The 12,940-nt window shown below is 35.1% G+C and overlaps 1 protein-coding gene across 4 annotated transcripts in view; it reads left to right on the top strand.

Moving 5' to 3' along the window:
- The window catches only part of OSBPL8 (oxysterol binding protein like 8), a 226,656-nt gene extending 215,535 nt beyond the window's left edge, over positions 1 to 11,121 (top strand). For 3 of the 4 annotated variants that reach the window (XM_023217626.3, XM_023217562.3, XM_023217511.3), the window contains 3 exons: positions 4,124 to 4,229; positions 6,212 to 6,314; positions 6,911 to 11,116. In XM_023217626.3, coding sequence (XP_023073394.1) covers positions 4,124 to 4,229; positions 6,212 to 6,314; positions 6,911 to 7,043 — 342 coding nt within the window. In that variant the 3' untranslated portion in view covers positions 7,044 to 11,116. Of the gene's footprint in view, positions 1 to 4,123; positions 4,230 to 6,211; positions 6,315 to 6,910 lie in introns of all 4 variants that reach the window. The other variant, XM_023217461.2, reaches the window with a different exon arrangement.
- Positions 11,122 to 12,940: the final 1,819 nt, after the last annotated feature.

The raw sequence follows: 12,940 nt of genomic DNA, 5'->3' as shown, positions 1-12,940 counted from the left end.
CTAACTGGCATGAGATGGTATCTCATTGTGGTTTTGATTTGCATTTCTCTAATGACCAGTGATGATGAGATTTTTTTTAGTATGTTTGTTTGCTGCATAAATGTCTTCTTTTGAGAAGTGTCTGTTCATATCCTTTGCCCACTTTTCCATCGTGTTTTTTTTTTTTTTTTTCTTCTCATAAATTTGTTTAAGTTCCTTGTAGATTCTGGATATTAGCCTTTGTCAGATGGATAGATGGCAAAAAGTTTCTCCCATTCTGTAGGTTGCCTGTTCACTCTGATGATGGACTCTTTTGCTGTGCAGAAGCTCTTTAGTTTAATTAGATCCCATTTGTCAGTTTTGGCTTTTGTTGCCATTGCTTTTGGTGTTTTAGTCATGAAGTCTTTGCCCATGCCTGTGTACTGAATGGCATTTCCTAGGTTTTCTTCTAGGGTTTTTATGGTTTTAGGTCTTATGTTTAAGTCTTTAATCCCTCTTGAGTTAATTTTTGTATAAGGTGTAAGGAAGGAGACCAGTTTCATTTTTCTGCATAAGGCTAGCCAGTTTTCCCAGCACCATTTATTAAATAGGGAACCCTTTCCCCATTGTTTGTTTGTGTCAGATTTGTCCAAGATCAGATGGTTGTAGATGTGTGGCATTATTTCTGAGACCTCTCTTCTGTTCCATTGGTCTATATATCTGTTTTGGTTACTGTAGCCTTGTAGTACAGTTTGAAGTCAGGTAGCGTGATGCCTCCAGCTTTGTTCTTTTTGCTTAGGATTGTCTTGGCTATATGGGCTTTTTTTTGGTTCCATGTGAAATTTAAAATAGTTTTTTCTAATTCTGTGAAGAAAGTCAGTGGTAGGTTGATGGGTATAGCATTGAATCTATAAATTACTTAGGGCAGTATGGCCATTTTCACGATATTGATTCTTCCTATCCATGAGCATGGAATGTTCTTCCATTTGTTTGTGTCCTCTTTTATTTCATTGAGCAGTGGTTTGTAGTTATCCTTGAACAGGTCCTTCACATCCCTTTAAGTTGTAGTCCCAGGTATTTTATTCTTTGTAGCAATTGTGAATGGGAGTTCACTCATGATTTGGCTCTCTGTTATTGGTGTATAAGAATGCTTGTGATTTTTGCACATCGATTTTTTTGTATCCTAAGACTTTGCTGAAGTTGCTTATCAGCTTAAGCAGATTTTGGGCTGAGACAATGGTGTTTTCTAAATATACAATCGTGTCATCTGCAAACAGGGACAATTTGACTTCCTCTTTTCCTATTTGAATACCCTTTATTTCTTTCTCTTGCTTGATTGCCCTGGCCAGAACTTCCAGTACTACGTTGAATAGGAGTGGTGAGAGAGGGCATCCTTGTCTTGTGCTGGTTTTCAAAGAGAATGCTTCCAGCTTTTGCCCACTCAGTATGATATTGACTGTGCGTTTGTCATAAATAGCTCTTATTTTGAGATACGTTCCATCAATACCTAGTTTATTGAGAGTTTTTAGCATGAAGGGGTGTTGAATTTTATTAAAGGCCTTTTCAGCATCTATTGAGATAATCGTGGTTTTTGTCCTTGGTTCTGTTTATGTGATGGATTAAGTTTATTGATTTGCATATATTGAATCAGCCTTGCATCCCAAGGATGAAACCGATTTGATCTTGGTGGATCAGCTTTTTGATGTGCTGCTGGATTCGGTTTGCCAGTATTTCATTGAGGATTTTTGCCTCGATGTTCATCAGGGATATTGTCCTGAAAGTTTTTTTGTTGTGTCTGCCAGGTTTTGGCATCAGGATGATGCTGGCCTTATAAAATGAGTTAGGGAGGAGTCCTTCTTTTCCTTTTGTTTGGAATAGTTTCAGAAGAAATGGTACCAGCTCCTCTTTGTACCTCTGGTAGAATTCAGCTGTGAATCCGTCTGGTCCTGGGCTTTTTTTGGTTTGGTAGGCTATTAATTGCTGCCTCAATTTCAGAACTTGTTAGTGGTCTATTGAGGGATTCGACTTCTTCCTGGTTTAGTCTTGGGAGGGTGGATGTGTCCAGGAATTTATCCATTTCTTCTGGATTTTCTAGTTTATTTGCGTAGAGGTGTTTATAGTATCCTCTGATGGTGGTTTGTATTTCTGTAGAATTAGTGGTGACCTCCCTTTTATCATTTTTTATTGTGTCTATTTGATTCTTCTCTTTTCTTCTTTATTAGTCTGGTTAGTGGTCTGTTTTGTTAATCTTTTCAAAAAACCAGTTCCTGGATTCATTGATTTTTTTGAAGGGTTTTTCATGTCTGTATCTCCTTCAGTTCTGCTCTGATCTTAGTTATTGCTTGTCTTCTGCTAGCTTTTGAATTTGAATTTGTTTGCTCTTGCTTCTCTAGTTCTTTTTATTGTGATGTTAGGGTGTTGATTTCAGATCTTTCCCACTTTCTCCTGTGGGCATTTAGTGCTATAAATTTCCCTCTAAACACTGCGTTAGCTGTGTCCCAGAGATTCTGGTACGTTGTGTCTTTGTTCTCATTGGTTTCAAAGAACTTATTTATTTCTGCCTTAATTTCGTTATTTACCCAGTAGTCATTCAAGAGCAGGTTATTCAGTTTCCAGGTGGTTGTGTGGTTTTGAGTGAGTTTCTTAATCCTGAGTTCTAATTTGATTGCGCTGTGGTCTGAGAGACTTTTTGTTATGATTTCTGTTTTTTTTTTGCATTTGCTGAGGAGTGTTTTACTTCCAATTATATGGTCAGTTTTAGTATATGTGTGATGTGGTACTGAGAAGAATGTGTATTCTTTGATTTGGGGTGGAGTTATGTGGATATCTATTAGGGCTGCTTGATCCAGGGCTGAGTTCAAGTCCTAAATATCCTTGTTAATTTTCTGTCTCGTTGATCTAGTATTTACAGTGGAGTGTTAAAGTCTACCACTATTATTGTGTGAGAGTCTGAGTCTCTTTGTAGGTCTCTAAGAACCCAAAATGAATTAAGACTTTGGGGGACTATTGGGAAGGCATGATTGGTTTTGAAATGTGAGGACATGAGATTTGGAGGGGCTAGGGGTAGAATGATATGATTTGGGCTCTGTGTCCCCACCCAAGTCTCATCTTGAATTGTACTCCCATAATTCCCACATGTTGTGGGAGGGACTTGGTGGGAGATCATTTGAATCATGGGGGCTGTTTCCCCCATATTATATTGTTCTTGTGGTAGTGAATAAGTCTCACGGGATCTGATGGTTTTTTCAGAGGTTTCCAGTTTTGCATCTTCCTCATTCTGTCTTGCCGCCACCATGTAAGAAGTGCCTTTCGCTGTCTGCCATGATTTTGTGACCTCCGCAGACATGTGGAACTATAAGTCAAATTAAAGTTCCTTTTCGTCCCAGTCTCAGGAATGTCTTTATCGGCAGCATAAAAACGGACTAATACATCTTGTCTTTCTGATTCTAGTTTCTAATCTTGCATTTAGGTTTTTAAGTTTAATACTGAACACCAAAATTACAAATCTATTAATAGGATAGAGTCCAAAGTTTATTATTCTAAGGAAAATTTAGTCATAGTTGATGATTTCATATACTTTTGAATCTTGTGCATCCATTTAAATGCTTTCAATAAGTGTAAATAATGCTCTACAAAATAATAGTATCATTTTTATTATTATAAGATACTTTCTGTACTACCCAGATGTGATTAAAAGTAAATCAATAGTTTTACTGGAAACCCAGCATCGTTCAGTGGGAATGTTTCTAACATCGGGAACAAGATAAATACAATTTATACACACTATTACTTAACATTCTACTAGAGATACTAGCTGGTGCAGTCAGAGGTAGGGGGATCTATATTCGTATTTGTTTATGTATACATAAAAATATCCCTGGATATAAACTGATAGCGATGGGTACCTCTTTAGTGTGAGAGACTGGGTATACTCTTCATTGTGTATTTTACTTTTTGACATTTGTGCCAAATTACTTCCTATTAAAATAAGATCATTTGATTGCATAAGCGCATCACATTTGTTAAATTTGAATTAGACTATTTCATTGTTGTCTTTTTTTTCTGAATATCATGCCTGTGTGCAGATAATTTTGACAGTTGTACACAATTGGTCTTCAGTCCAAAATACAGTGCAAATTCACAAAATAGTTATTTATTTCTTTAGGTTAATGTCCCCAAAATGAAACATAAGCCAACCAGGCAACAGAAGAAAGTAGCAAAAGGCTATTCCTCCCCAGAACCTGACATCCAAGACTCCTCTGGAAGTGAAGGTAAAAATATTTATTGCAGACTAATGAGAGTCTAATTTTTTTAAATTACTACACAATTTGATATGAATATGGTTTTTCATATTAACTCAAGAAGTTATATGATTTGGTTGGGGCAGGATTGAGGTACAAAAGCGATTCTAGATCATAGATAAGTTGTGAGACAGGGATGCAAGGTAAAGAAACAGAAAATGAAAAAGGGGAGACATCTAAATAAAAACCACACTCTAGGCCGGGCATGGTGGCTCACGCCTGTAATCACAGTACTTTGGGACGCCAAGGTGGGCAGATCACTTGAGGCCAAGAGTTCAAGAACAACCTGGCCCACATGGCGAAACCCCATCTCTACTAAAAATAGGAAAAAATTAGCCAGGTGCGGTGGTGCACACCTGTAATCCCAGCTACTTGGGAGCGTGAGGCATGAGAATTGCTTGAACCCGGGAGGGAGAAGGTGCACTGAGCCGAGATCGCACTACTGCACTCCAGCCTTGGTGACAAAGTGAGACCCTGTCTCAAAAAAAAAAAAGAACACACTCTAGGTAGTAGCTACCTCTTACGCCTTGTTAACCTCTGAAAAATTGTTGATGGTTCACTAGATTGAATTCGGAAGCATTTTTTGAGCTTTGAGCTCACTTCCATGCTTCAAAAATGTTTTTCATTTCCAGAATATATTACTGTAGTGTTGGGAAGTGACAGACAATAAAAATATAAAACTTAGAAACTGCTAGATTAAATTGTACTCCATTTTTATTTGAGTCAGATAATGTGTAAACTATCTTGAACTACATTGAGATATAATCATGAAAGGATTAAAGTGATGTTTGTGACATTATGACAAAAAAAAAAGAAAAAAAACTTTAAGTCATAATCTCTACTGAGTTTACACTGAACTACGGAGCCCATTTTAACCTATAAAGATAACACTAGAGGTGAATAAATGGTAGATTACTAAGAAATTAGATGACAAGCGATAACCAGTTTAAAGGAGAGGGAGCTCAATTCAATTCGAGGGAAAGTTCCTAGAATTCTGATGAATTATTAGGATTTCTAATGGTATATTATAGCAGTCTAGGCTTGGGGAGTGGTGTGAGGTAACATACTAGAGTAGTTAGAGGAATGAAACAAATAAGGGTTTAAAAGCAGGAGTCACATGGCATCCCAGTGTGTTAGAAGAGAGTATTGGTTGTATTATTGTTATTCCCATTTTACGAGAAAAGAAACTGAGACACAAGTTAACCTGCCTAAGGTCACATACCCCATAAGTAGGTATATGTATGTTATATATGCAGATTTTTTGGCTCCTTAATTCACTCTGTCATCCACTTTACTATATTACTATAACGTATCATCAGACATTTCCTGAGTAATTAATATGTGCCAGACTGTATGTTAAATACACCTTATAACAACCCTGTGAAGTCTGGTATTATTATCCCTATTTTTAAAGTGAGAAAGCTGAGACTTGTAGAGAGGTTAAGTAGGATCTGAACAAAAATGGAAAGGAAGGAATGCATATGAGAGGGAATTTGGAAAAACATATATAGCTTGCTGATTGGCAGTAAAAATTTGCAGAAGTGTCGAAAGGGATTTAAAGATTGGGTAACTAAACACAATAAAATATTGAAAAAAGGGCTCAAGAAGCTGACTTCTTCAGAGGTAGGCAAATGGGCAAGGAACAGAAAAGAGTAATACCTTCTTCAAGTTAATATATATTTTCTAATGAATTATTTCTGTTTTAATTAGTTAAAAAATAAAACTGGTGCCATCCAAAATGCAAATGATGTGTAGTCATTTAAATATATTTGTAGTGTTCTAGTGTTGCAATGATGTGTTTAAAACTTCAAAAGTGCACAGTATTCATATTACTATGCTAATCTCTAGGCTACAAAAACAAATGCCCAGGAAAATTTTTATTACATGAGAAACATTAAATTGGACTGTAGATTATTTTTATAGTTTCAACTTCATTCTAAATGTCTTTTTAGCTCAATCAGTAAAACCAAGTACAAGAAGAAAGAAAGGAATAGAACTGGGAGACATTCAGAGTTCCATCGAATCTATAAAACAAACACAGGAAGAAATTAAAAGGTAATATACTAACAGTGACTATTCCTTTGAGACCAAGGAGTAGTTAAGAATCCTGTTATGTAGGAAATCATATGCAAACTTCATATTTTTATAACATTTAGCTAAGCTAAAATAGAATGTTAGTTTCTACAACCTGATGTTTGACACTTATGAAATTCCTCCATCACTAAAATACTTGGGAAGGGAGGAGAGGTTGTTTTTTCTCTGTGAGGGTAGAATTGGAATCACTTTATTTACTCCTGTAGCATGCTAGGAATGTAGCTGGGTTGCCTGTGGAGGTGGGGTTGTTTCTGAGAAAGTCAGTTAACAAAGGCCTCTATAGTCCCTTCTGTGCATGGCTATTATTTCATTGGAATGCATCAGTTGAAATATTGAAATGCATCCATAACAGTGGGTAAATATTCACTCTCTGAGCCCTTAAGTATTCCTCTTTGCAGTCTCAGACCCCTCCCCCAGCCCCTACATACCACCCCATTACCCAGCAACTAAAAATTATTAACATTAAATGCTCTGTGACTGTATAATATCAAATTGTGGGCTCTATGCCAACATTTCTGGCAAATCATTATAACATTTGTTGTTGCTTATTTTTGTAGAAATATTATGGCTCTTCGAAATCATTTAGTTTCAAGCACACCTGCCACAGATTATTTTCTGCAACAAAAAGACTACTTCATCATTTTCCTCCTGATTTTGCTTCAAGTCATAATAAACTTCATGTTCAAGTAGAAGTTCTCTGCCATTGAATCAGTGAACTAGAAAGATCTGATTTGGCCTGGGACCAGTGTTCAAGTTGGTTTGGTCTTTATTAAAAATCACAATATTCCGAAAACAAAAAACCTAGGAGATAAATGTAGAGGTATTGACTTTTCGTATCTTTCATCTTCACACTGAAACAAGAGCTATCCTATTTGATTATTAAAGTGAGCTATGTGTTAAGTGCCAGGACATTTCTAGCTTTTGTGAGAATGTGTCTACATGTGAGTATAATAAACCCACATGTATATACAATTGTCTCTTATGTACTCTTACCTGACAGTAGTCTTTGTATTCTATAGTATGTTCTAAGATATAATGTTAACATTGTTCATAACAAAAAATGCTATCAATCTTATAAATATATGTAATCTATTTTCTTCATAAAACAGGCACAAAACTTTTATCAGTAAGGAATTACAGATTGAGAAATGATGGAAAAATAGACATAATTAATTCATTACACTACTGTTAAAATCATTTGCAAAGCACTCAGCTCAATTGTCTTCTTAGAAGGAAAGAAAAAGTATGAATAGTCAAAATGAATACACTGAGAGAGATAAATGGCAAATTGCTTTTTTAAAAGTTTACATAAGATTTTTTTTAACCCCTAGAATTTAATATTTATAGATCCAGGTAAATATATATACTTTTGTTTACATCAGTATAAAAACACTGGTGTGCAACTACTTGGATTGATTATAATACCACCTGAAGCACTTGCTGAAAAAAATGTGGTCAAAATTGATTGCTGTCCTTTTTTCTTATTTTTGTTTTTCTTAAGTCAGCTGGTTCATAACATAGGCCAAATTCTAGAGATGTTTGTAGGGCATTTGAAGTGCTGATAATTCATGTTTTTTCATTATGAAAACTTATTTTAGCTTTAGACTCTAATATGTTCAGTGAAGAAGCAGGATTCAAAAAATTATAACCAGTATTTTACTTCAAAAACCAAAAAGAGAAAGGCAATAAGAAAAGACACTGTGTGGTGGCCTTTATGTGTACATTAAAATTGGTTTTTGTAAAACGTGCAATAAGTTGAGTATTTACGAAGAGTATCAGGTTCTGAAGTTTAATTTTTTATTATCCTCCCTCTTCTTAGTAACTTCTTTCTGTGGCAAAACCACAATTCTTTAAGATTCCTATTGTTCAGGCTAAGGCAAACTAAGTTTTTTTGTTTGTTTCTTCAGTTCAATATTTTGACTTTGTGTTTTTACAGAAATACGTATATTTCTTGAAAGCAATTTTTGCCAAGGTAGTTAGCTTTAGAAATATGTTGTTCTAAAATATGTCTTAGAATCCTGAAAGTATAGATTTTGAAATGTTTTTTAATGAAAATGAAGGTCAGAGAGAATAATCCTCCCCCCCACCCCACCACATTTGCCTTTCAGTAGGAGGAGGCTGTGAAATGGTAAAATTACAATCATTTATGCCATGATAAATACAAGGGTTGATTGGTAAATTATGAAAATCAAAATGATAAAAAGAGCCTGCTTTTTTCCCTAATCAATATAGCTATCTCAAGTATCCTTAGGTTTCTATGAAGAACCATTTCCCATGTTTTGTTGGCAAAATAATGCTGTATTCCATATGTACATGTGACAGGATGTTTTAAATTGATAAAAGCATGAATATACCCAGTGTTTTCATGACATTAGAACAAATGGATTTTTGGTTATATTTTGTATTTGTCAATATAATTTTTGTATTCACATTCTGTTACACTCTGCCTATTCGTTGATATATGATATTCTGTAAATATTGTACAGTTTCATCTTTTTTATGGTTTAGTTAATTACATACAACTTGATTGGCTTATCACAAAAATCATTTCATCATTAAACCTTGTTAACATTTTTTTTATTGGTGACCCACCTCTTAGGACTTTGGTCTTATCCACGTGTATGTTGTTTTCATTTGGTCCAAATAATATTTTATTTGTATGGGTATCTTCTAAGACTAAATAGGTAGTTATGTTCTTTATTTTTAAAATTTCTTTTTAGAGCAAATGTTATGGGTTCTTACCCAAAGAGTCAAAAACTATTTCTTAAGAAAGAGCAGGGTTATTCATGACTGTTCCTTATACACTAAAAGCATGCATCTAATCTAATGGTCCTCTTATGCTTTTAGTTGTATGTGTTTCTTTCTATGAACTGAACACAAAACTCAGGAATTGGTGGCTTAATTTTAGATCAGTGCTTGTACTAGACTTAGTTATATGAATCTTTAAAACACATAATTACTAACTTTGTAGCCATATATGTAATTGCCTTTGAATGTTATTTGCCTGAAATTAATCTTCCTTCACACATGAATTCATAATGTGATTTACGGTTCCCAGTTGTCTGAGAGCCTCATGAGGGTTTCTAGGATTTATGACCTTATGACCAGTTTTTATCATTTATCCAAATGTTATTTTCCTACATGAAAATTTAATTGAGTAATAATTATTCACATGTGCATTTTCTTTTTAGCTGTTAAATGTACTATGTCATCATCCACCATTTAGTAAGATGTAGCTGGCCCAGGACATGTAAAAAAAAAAAACAATAAATAGAGCATGTGAAATGTTAAGTTACAGCAATAGATATTTTACTTATATTTCATGTTAGTACTTTTTTGTTTTATATCAGTTATAAAGGTACAGTGTACTCTTTGTCACAGCTCAGTTGGTAATTGCATTCCATTGAAAAGTTGGCCTTGTAAAATACAACTCTCATTTAATATTCATGCTTTTGTGCCTTTAAGAAAATATTTTTGTCATTTTTTGTGTTACAGAACTATAATATGATTCAAGGTGTTTATAGGCTTGTCATAAAAGGGTCATTTCTGTGTGTCACTTTATTTCTTTTTATATAGCTATATTTAAACAATAATGCTATCTTTTATAAGGGTTTGTCTATTTACCTATTCTTTACTCAGACGTTGATGTAGACTTGTCAGATTATTCTGAGTATTGTTAACAGTGCCTTTTCGATGGATTTCACACTTTTTGGCTGTCAACTTGTGCCATATACACACAAAATTTTGTGGAAGGCAGTTTTAACTTTTTGAAGAATATCTGTCAAAATTTAAGAAAACAAATGTATAAAATTCCATTTTTTCCAGTGTTTAGCATTTCTAGTAAGCAGTGAGGTTCTGTTTGACATACAGTGATGATGGCATTATTGATAAGCCATACATGAGACTGCAGATTATATTGAATCATATTAAATGTACAGAAATAAAATATTAGATTTATATCAAATTTCCCAATTTGAACCAGTGGGGAAAATCCCACAGAAATCAGTAAGTTTACACTTCAGTTTCTATCTTATTTGACTAAGTGGAAAGAGATTCTTTAAAATGTATAACCTGCCATTATGTAATTTGGTTTCATTTTATTCTACCTGTTGTGTGAGTTTAGTGTATTTAATTTACTTTTTGTTACTCTTTACATACTGTTTACTTTTATTACAGTTTTTAATTGAAGATGGACTGTTAAAATTGTATAGGACCAGTGTCTTATTAATATGATTAATATATTTACAAGAGCCACACGAAACCCATGACAAAATGAATGTGAATATTCTTTCTAAAAATTTAGAAAATTTTATCTTTTTGCATTTATGTAAAGTTATTTGTTTTACAATATCAAAATTTTTCATTTAAAGAAAAAAATGTCATGAAACATTTGAATTGACGAGCCACAGAACTTCAGTTGAAATTTTTTTCACTTTTTAGCATGCTAAATATACATCTGAGTTTAAATATTCTGTTTAATGGCCATTTATAAATACAAGCACTACCACTGGTCAGTTTTGTGTGATAGAATAAAAATATGTTACCTGCAGTGTAAGTACAGCACACTGTCAAATTCTTTTCCTTAAGGTGCACAGTAAATGTACAGATAGTTATAGGCTACTGTTTTGTAATGTACATTTCTAATCTATTATTCCTAACCTATTATAACTGTTTGCAGAGAAAAAAGAATTGAATTTTTCTAATAATCTGTAAAATTATGCTAACTTCTACAAGTAGGCTTCTAAATAAAATTTTTAAAAAGAGCAAATGGTGATCAACTGACTTTTAATACAATATGTGACTAAATTCGTGCTAATTTGTTTTAATCCCCTCTTTTAGGGGGATAGGGATAGCTGCAAAGGATGGCAAAGGACTTGAAAGGGATTCAACAGTGAGAATCCCTGAAGTATTCTTTGCTTGGTGCTTTATATTCATTCTTCTCGAATCCTCTATGAGAACCTTAAGAGGAAGTTAGCGAGATTTTATACATGAAGACGCTGAGGCTCAGAGAGGTTGAATGTCTCCAAAAGCTACAGAGTAAGAGTGGTAGCCCACTCTTACTTTAAGAGTAAAAGCACAAGTTTGAATCTGTATCTCCATGGTACACTTAAATAGAACTCTAATAGCACTTCACTTCTAAATGTCAGGAATATAATCCACTGCGTGAATCTATATTGATAGCGTAACCCCTTTGTTATGAGTAGCCCCAGAAAAAAAACCCTACTATTAAACATACACGAAATCCATATGAAAGGGTTTTTTTTTTACCCCCCCACCCCCACCCCCCAGATCACCTATTAGTCCATACCAAGTCAACATCAGATGAGTTCTGAGGCATCATTCCTCTCTGGTTTTCCCCCACCCTCCTTTCTTCCCATTCTTGCTCTCTGCTCAGGGTCCAATTGCTTCTGGCTGTCATTTGGTTTGGTTTGATTAATTGGGGAGAAAAAGATGGGAGGGCCTGCCAGTTCCTCCTATCTTGTTCATAGCAATAAGGATTAAGGAAAACGGGCCCCTCATTGTCCAACCTCAGTGAAACATCTACAAGATCATTTTCTTGCTAATATTGGCATGTTTCTACTCTAGATGATGTGTGTTGTGCTGTTATGCTAGTTGAATCTTCTGCATCTCACAAAATATCACTTGTGGGAATAATAAACCAGGAGAGTGGTGACCTACCACAGTAATTTGGTGGGTGTCTGAACCAGAGCAATTCCATCTTGAATAGGAGCTGGGTAAAATGCGGCTAAGATCTACTAGACTGCATTCCCAGATGATTAAGGCATTCTAAGTCACAGGATGAGATAGGAGGTTGGCACAAGATACAGGTCACAAAGACCTTGCTGATAAAACAGGTTGCAGTAAAGCTGGCTAAAACCCACCAAAACCAAGATGGCCACGAGAGTGACCTCTGGTTTTCCTCACTGCTACACTCCCATCAGCGCCATGACAGTTTACAAATGTCATGGCAATGTCAGGAAGTTATGCTATATGGTCTAAAAAGGGGAAGCATGAATAATCCACCCCTAACATGTTTAGCATATCATCAAGAAATAACCATAAAAATGGGCAACCAGCAGCCCTTGGGGCTGCTCTGCCTGTGGAGTAACCATTATTTTACTCTTCTTAATAAACTTGCTTTCACTTTATGGACTCGCCCTGAATTCATTCTTGCATGAGATCCAAGAACCCTCTCTTGGGGTCTGGATTGGGACCCTTTTCCTGAAACAGGTGTAATATAAATATTTGAATGTTGAGTGCTAACTATGCCAGGCACTATGCAAAGTGTTTAGTGAACATTCTCCAGACCTCAAAACCTTTTGAGATTTTTATTTTATATATATTATCTCCATTGGTTTTTTTGGCAGGGATTGTTTTGTTTTGAGACAAGGTCTCGCTCTGTCGCCCAGGCTGGAGTGCAGTGGTGCGATCTCCGCTCACTACAACCTCCCTTCCCGAGTTCAAGCGATTCTCATGCCTCAGCCTCCAGAGTAGCTGGGATTACAAGCATGCACTACCATGCCCAGCTAATTTTTGTATTTTTAATAGAGACAGGATTTCGCTATGTTGGCCATGCTGGTCTTGAA

Source organism: Piliocolobus tephrosceles, chromosome 10, assembly GCF_002776525.5.
Source record: "Piliocolobus tephrosceles isolate RC106 chromosome 10, ASM277652v3, whole genome shotgun sequence".
Lineage (NCBI taxonomy): Eukaryota > Metazoa > Chordata > Mammalia > Primates > Cercopithecidae > Piliocolobus > Piliocolobus tephrosceles.
The sequence above is the reverse complement of the archived record's forward strand: the minus strand, read 5'-3'. Positions and strand labels throughout refer to the sequence as shown.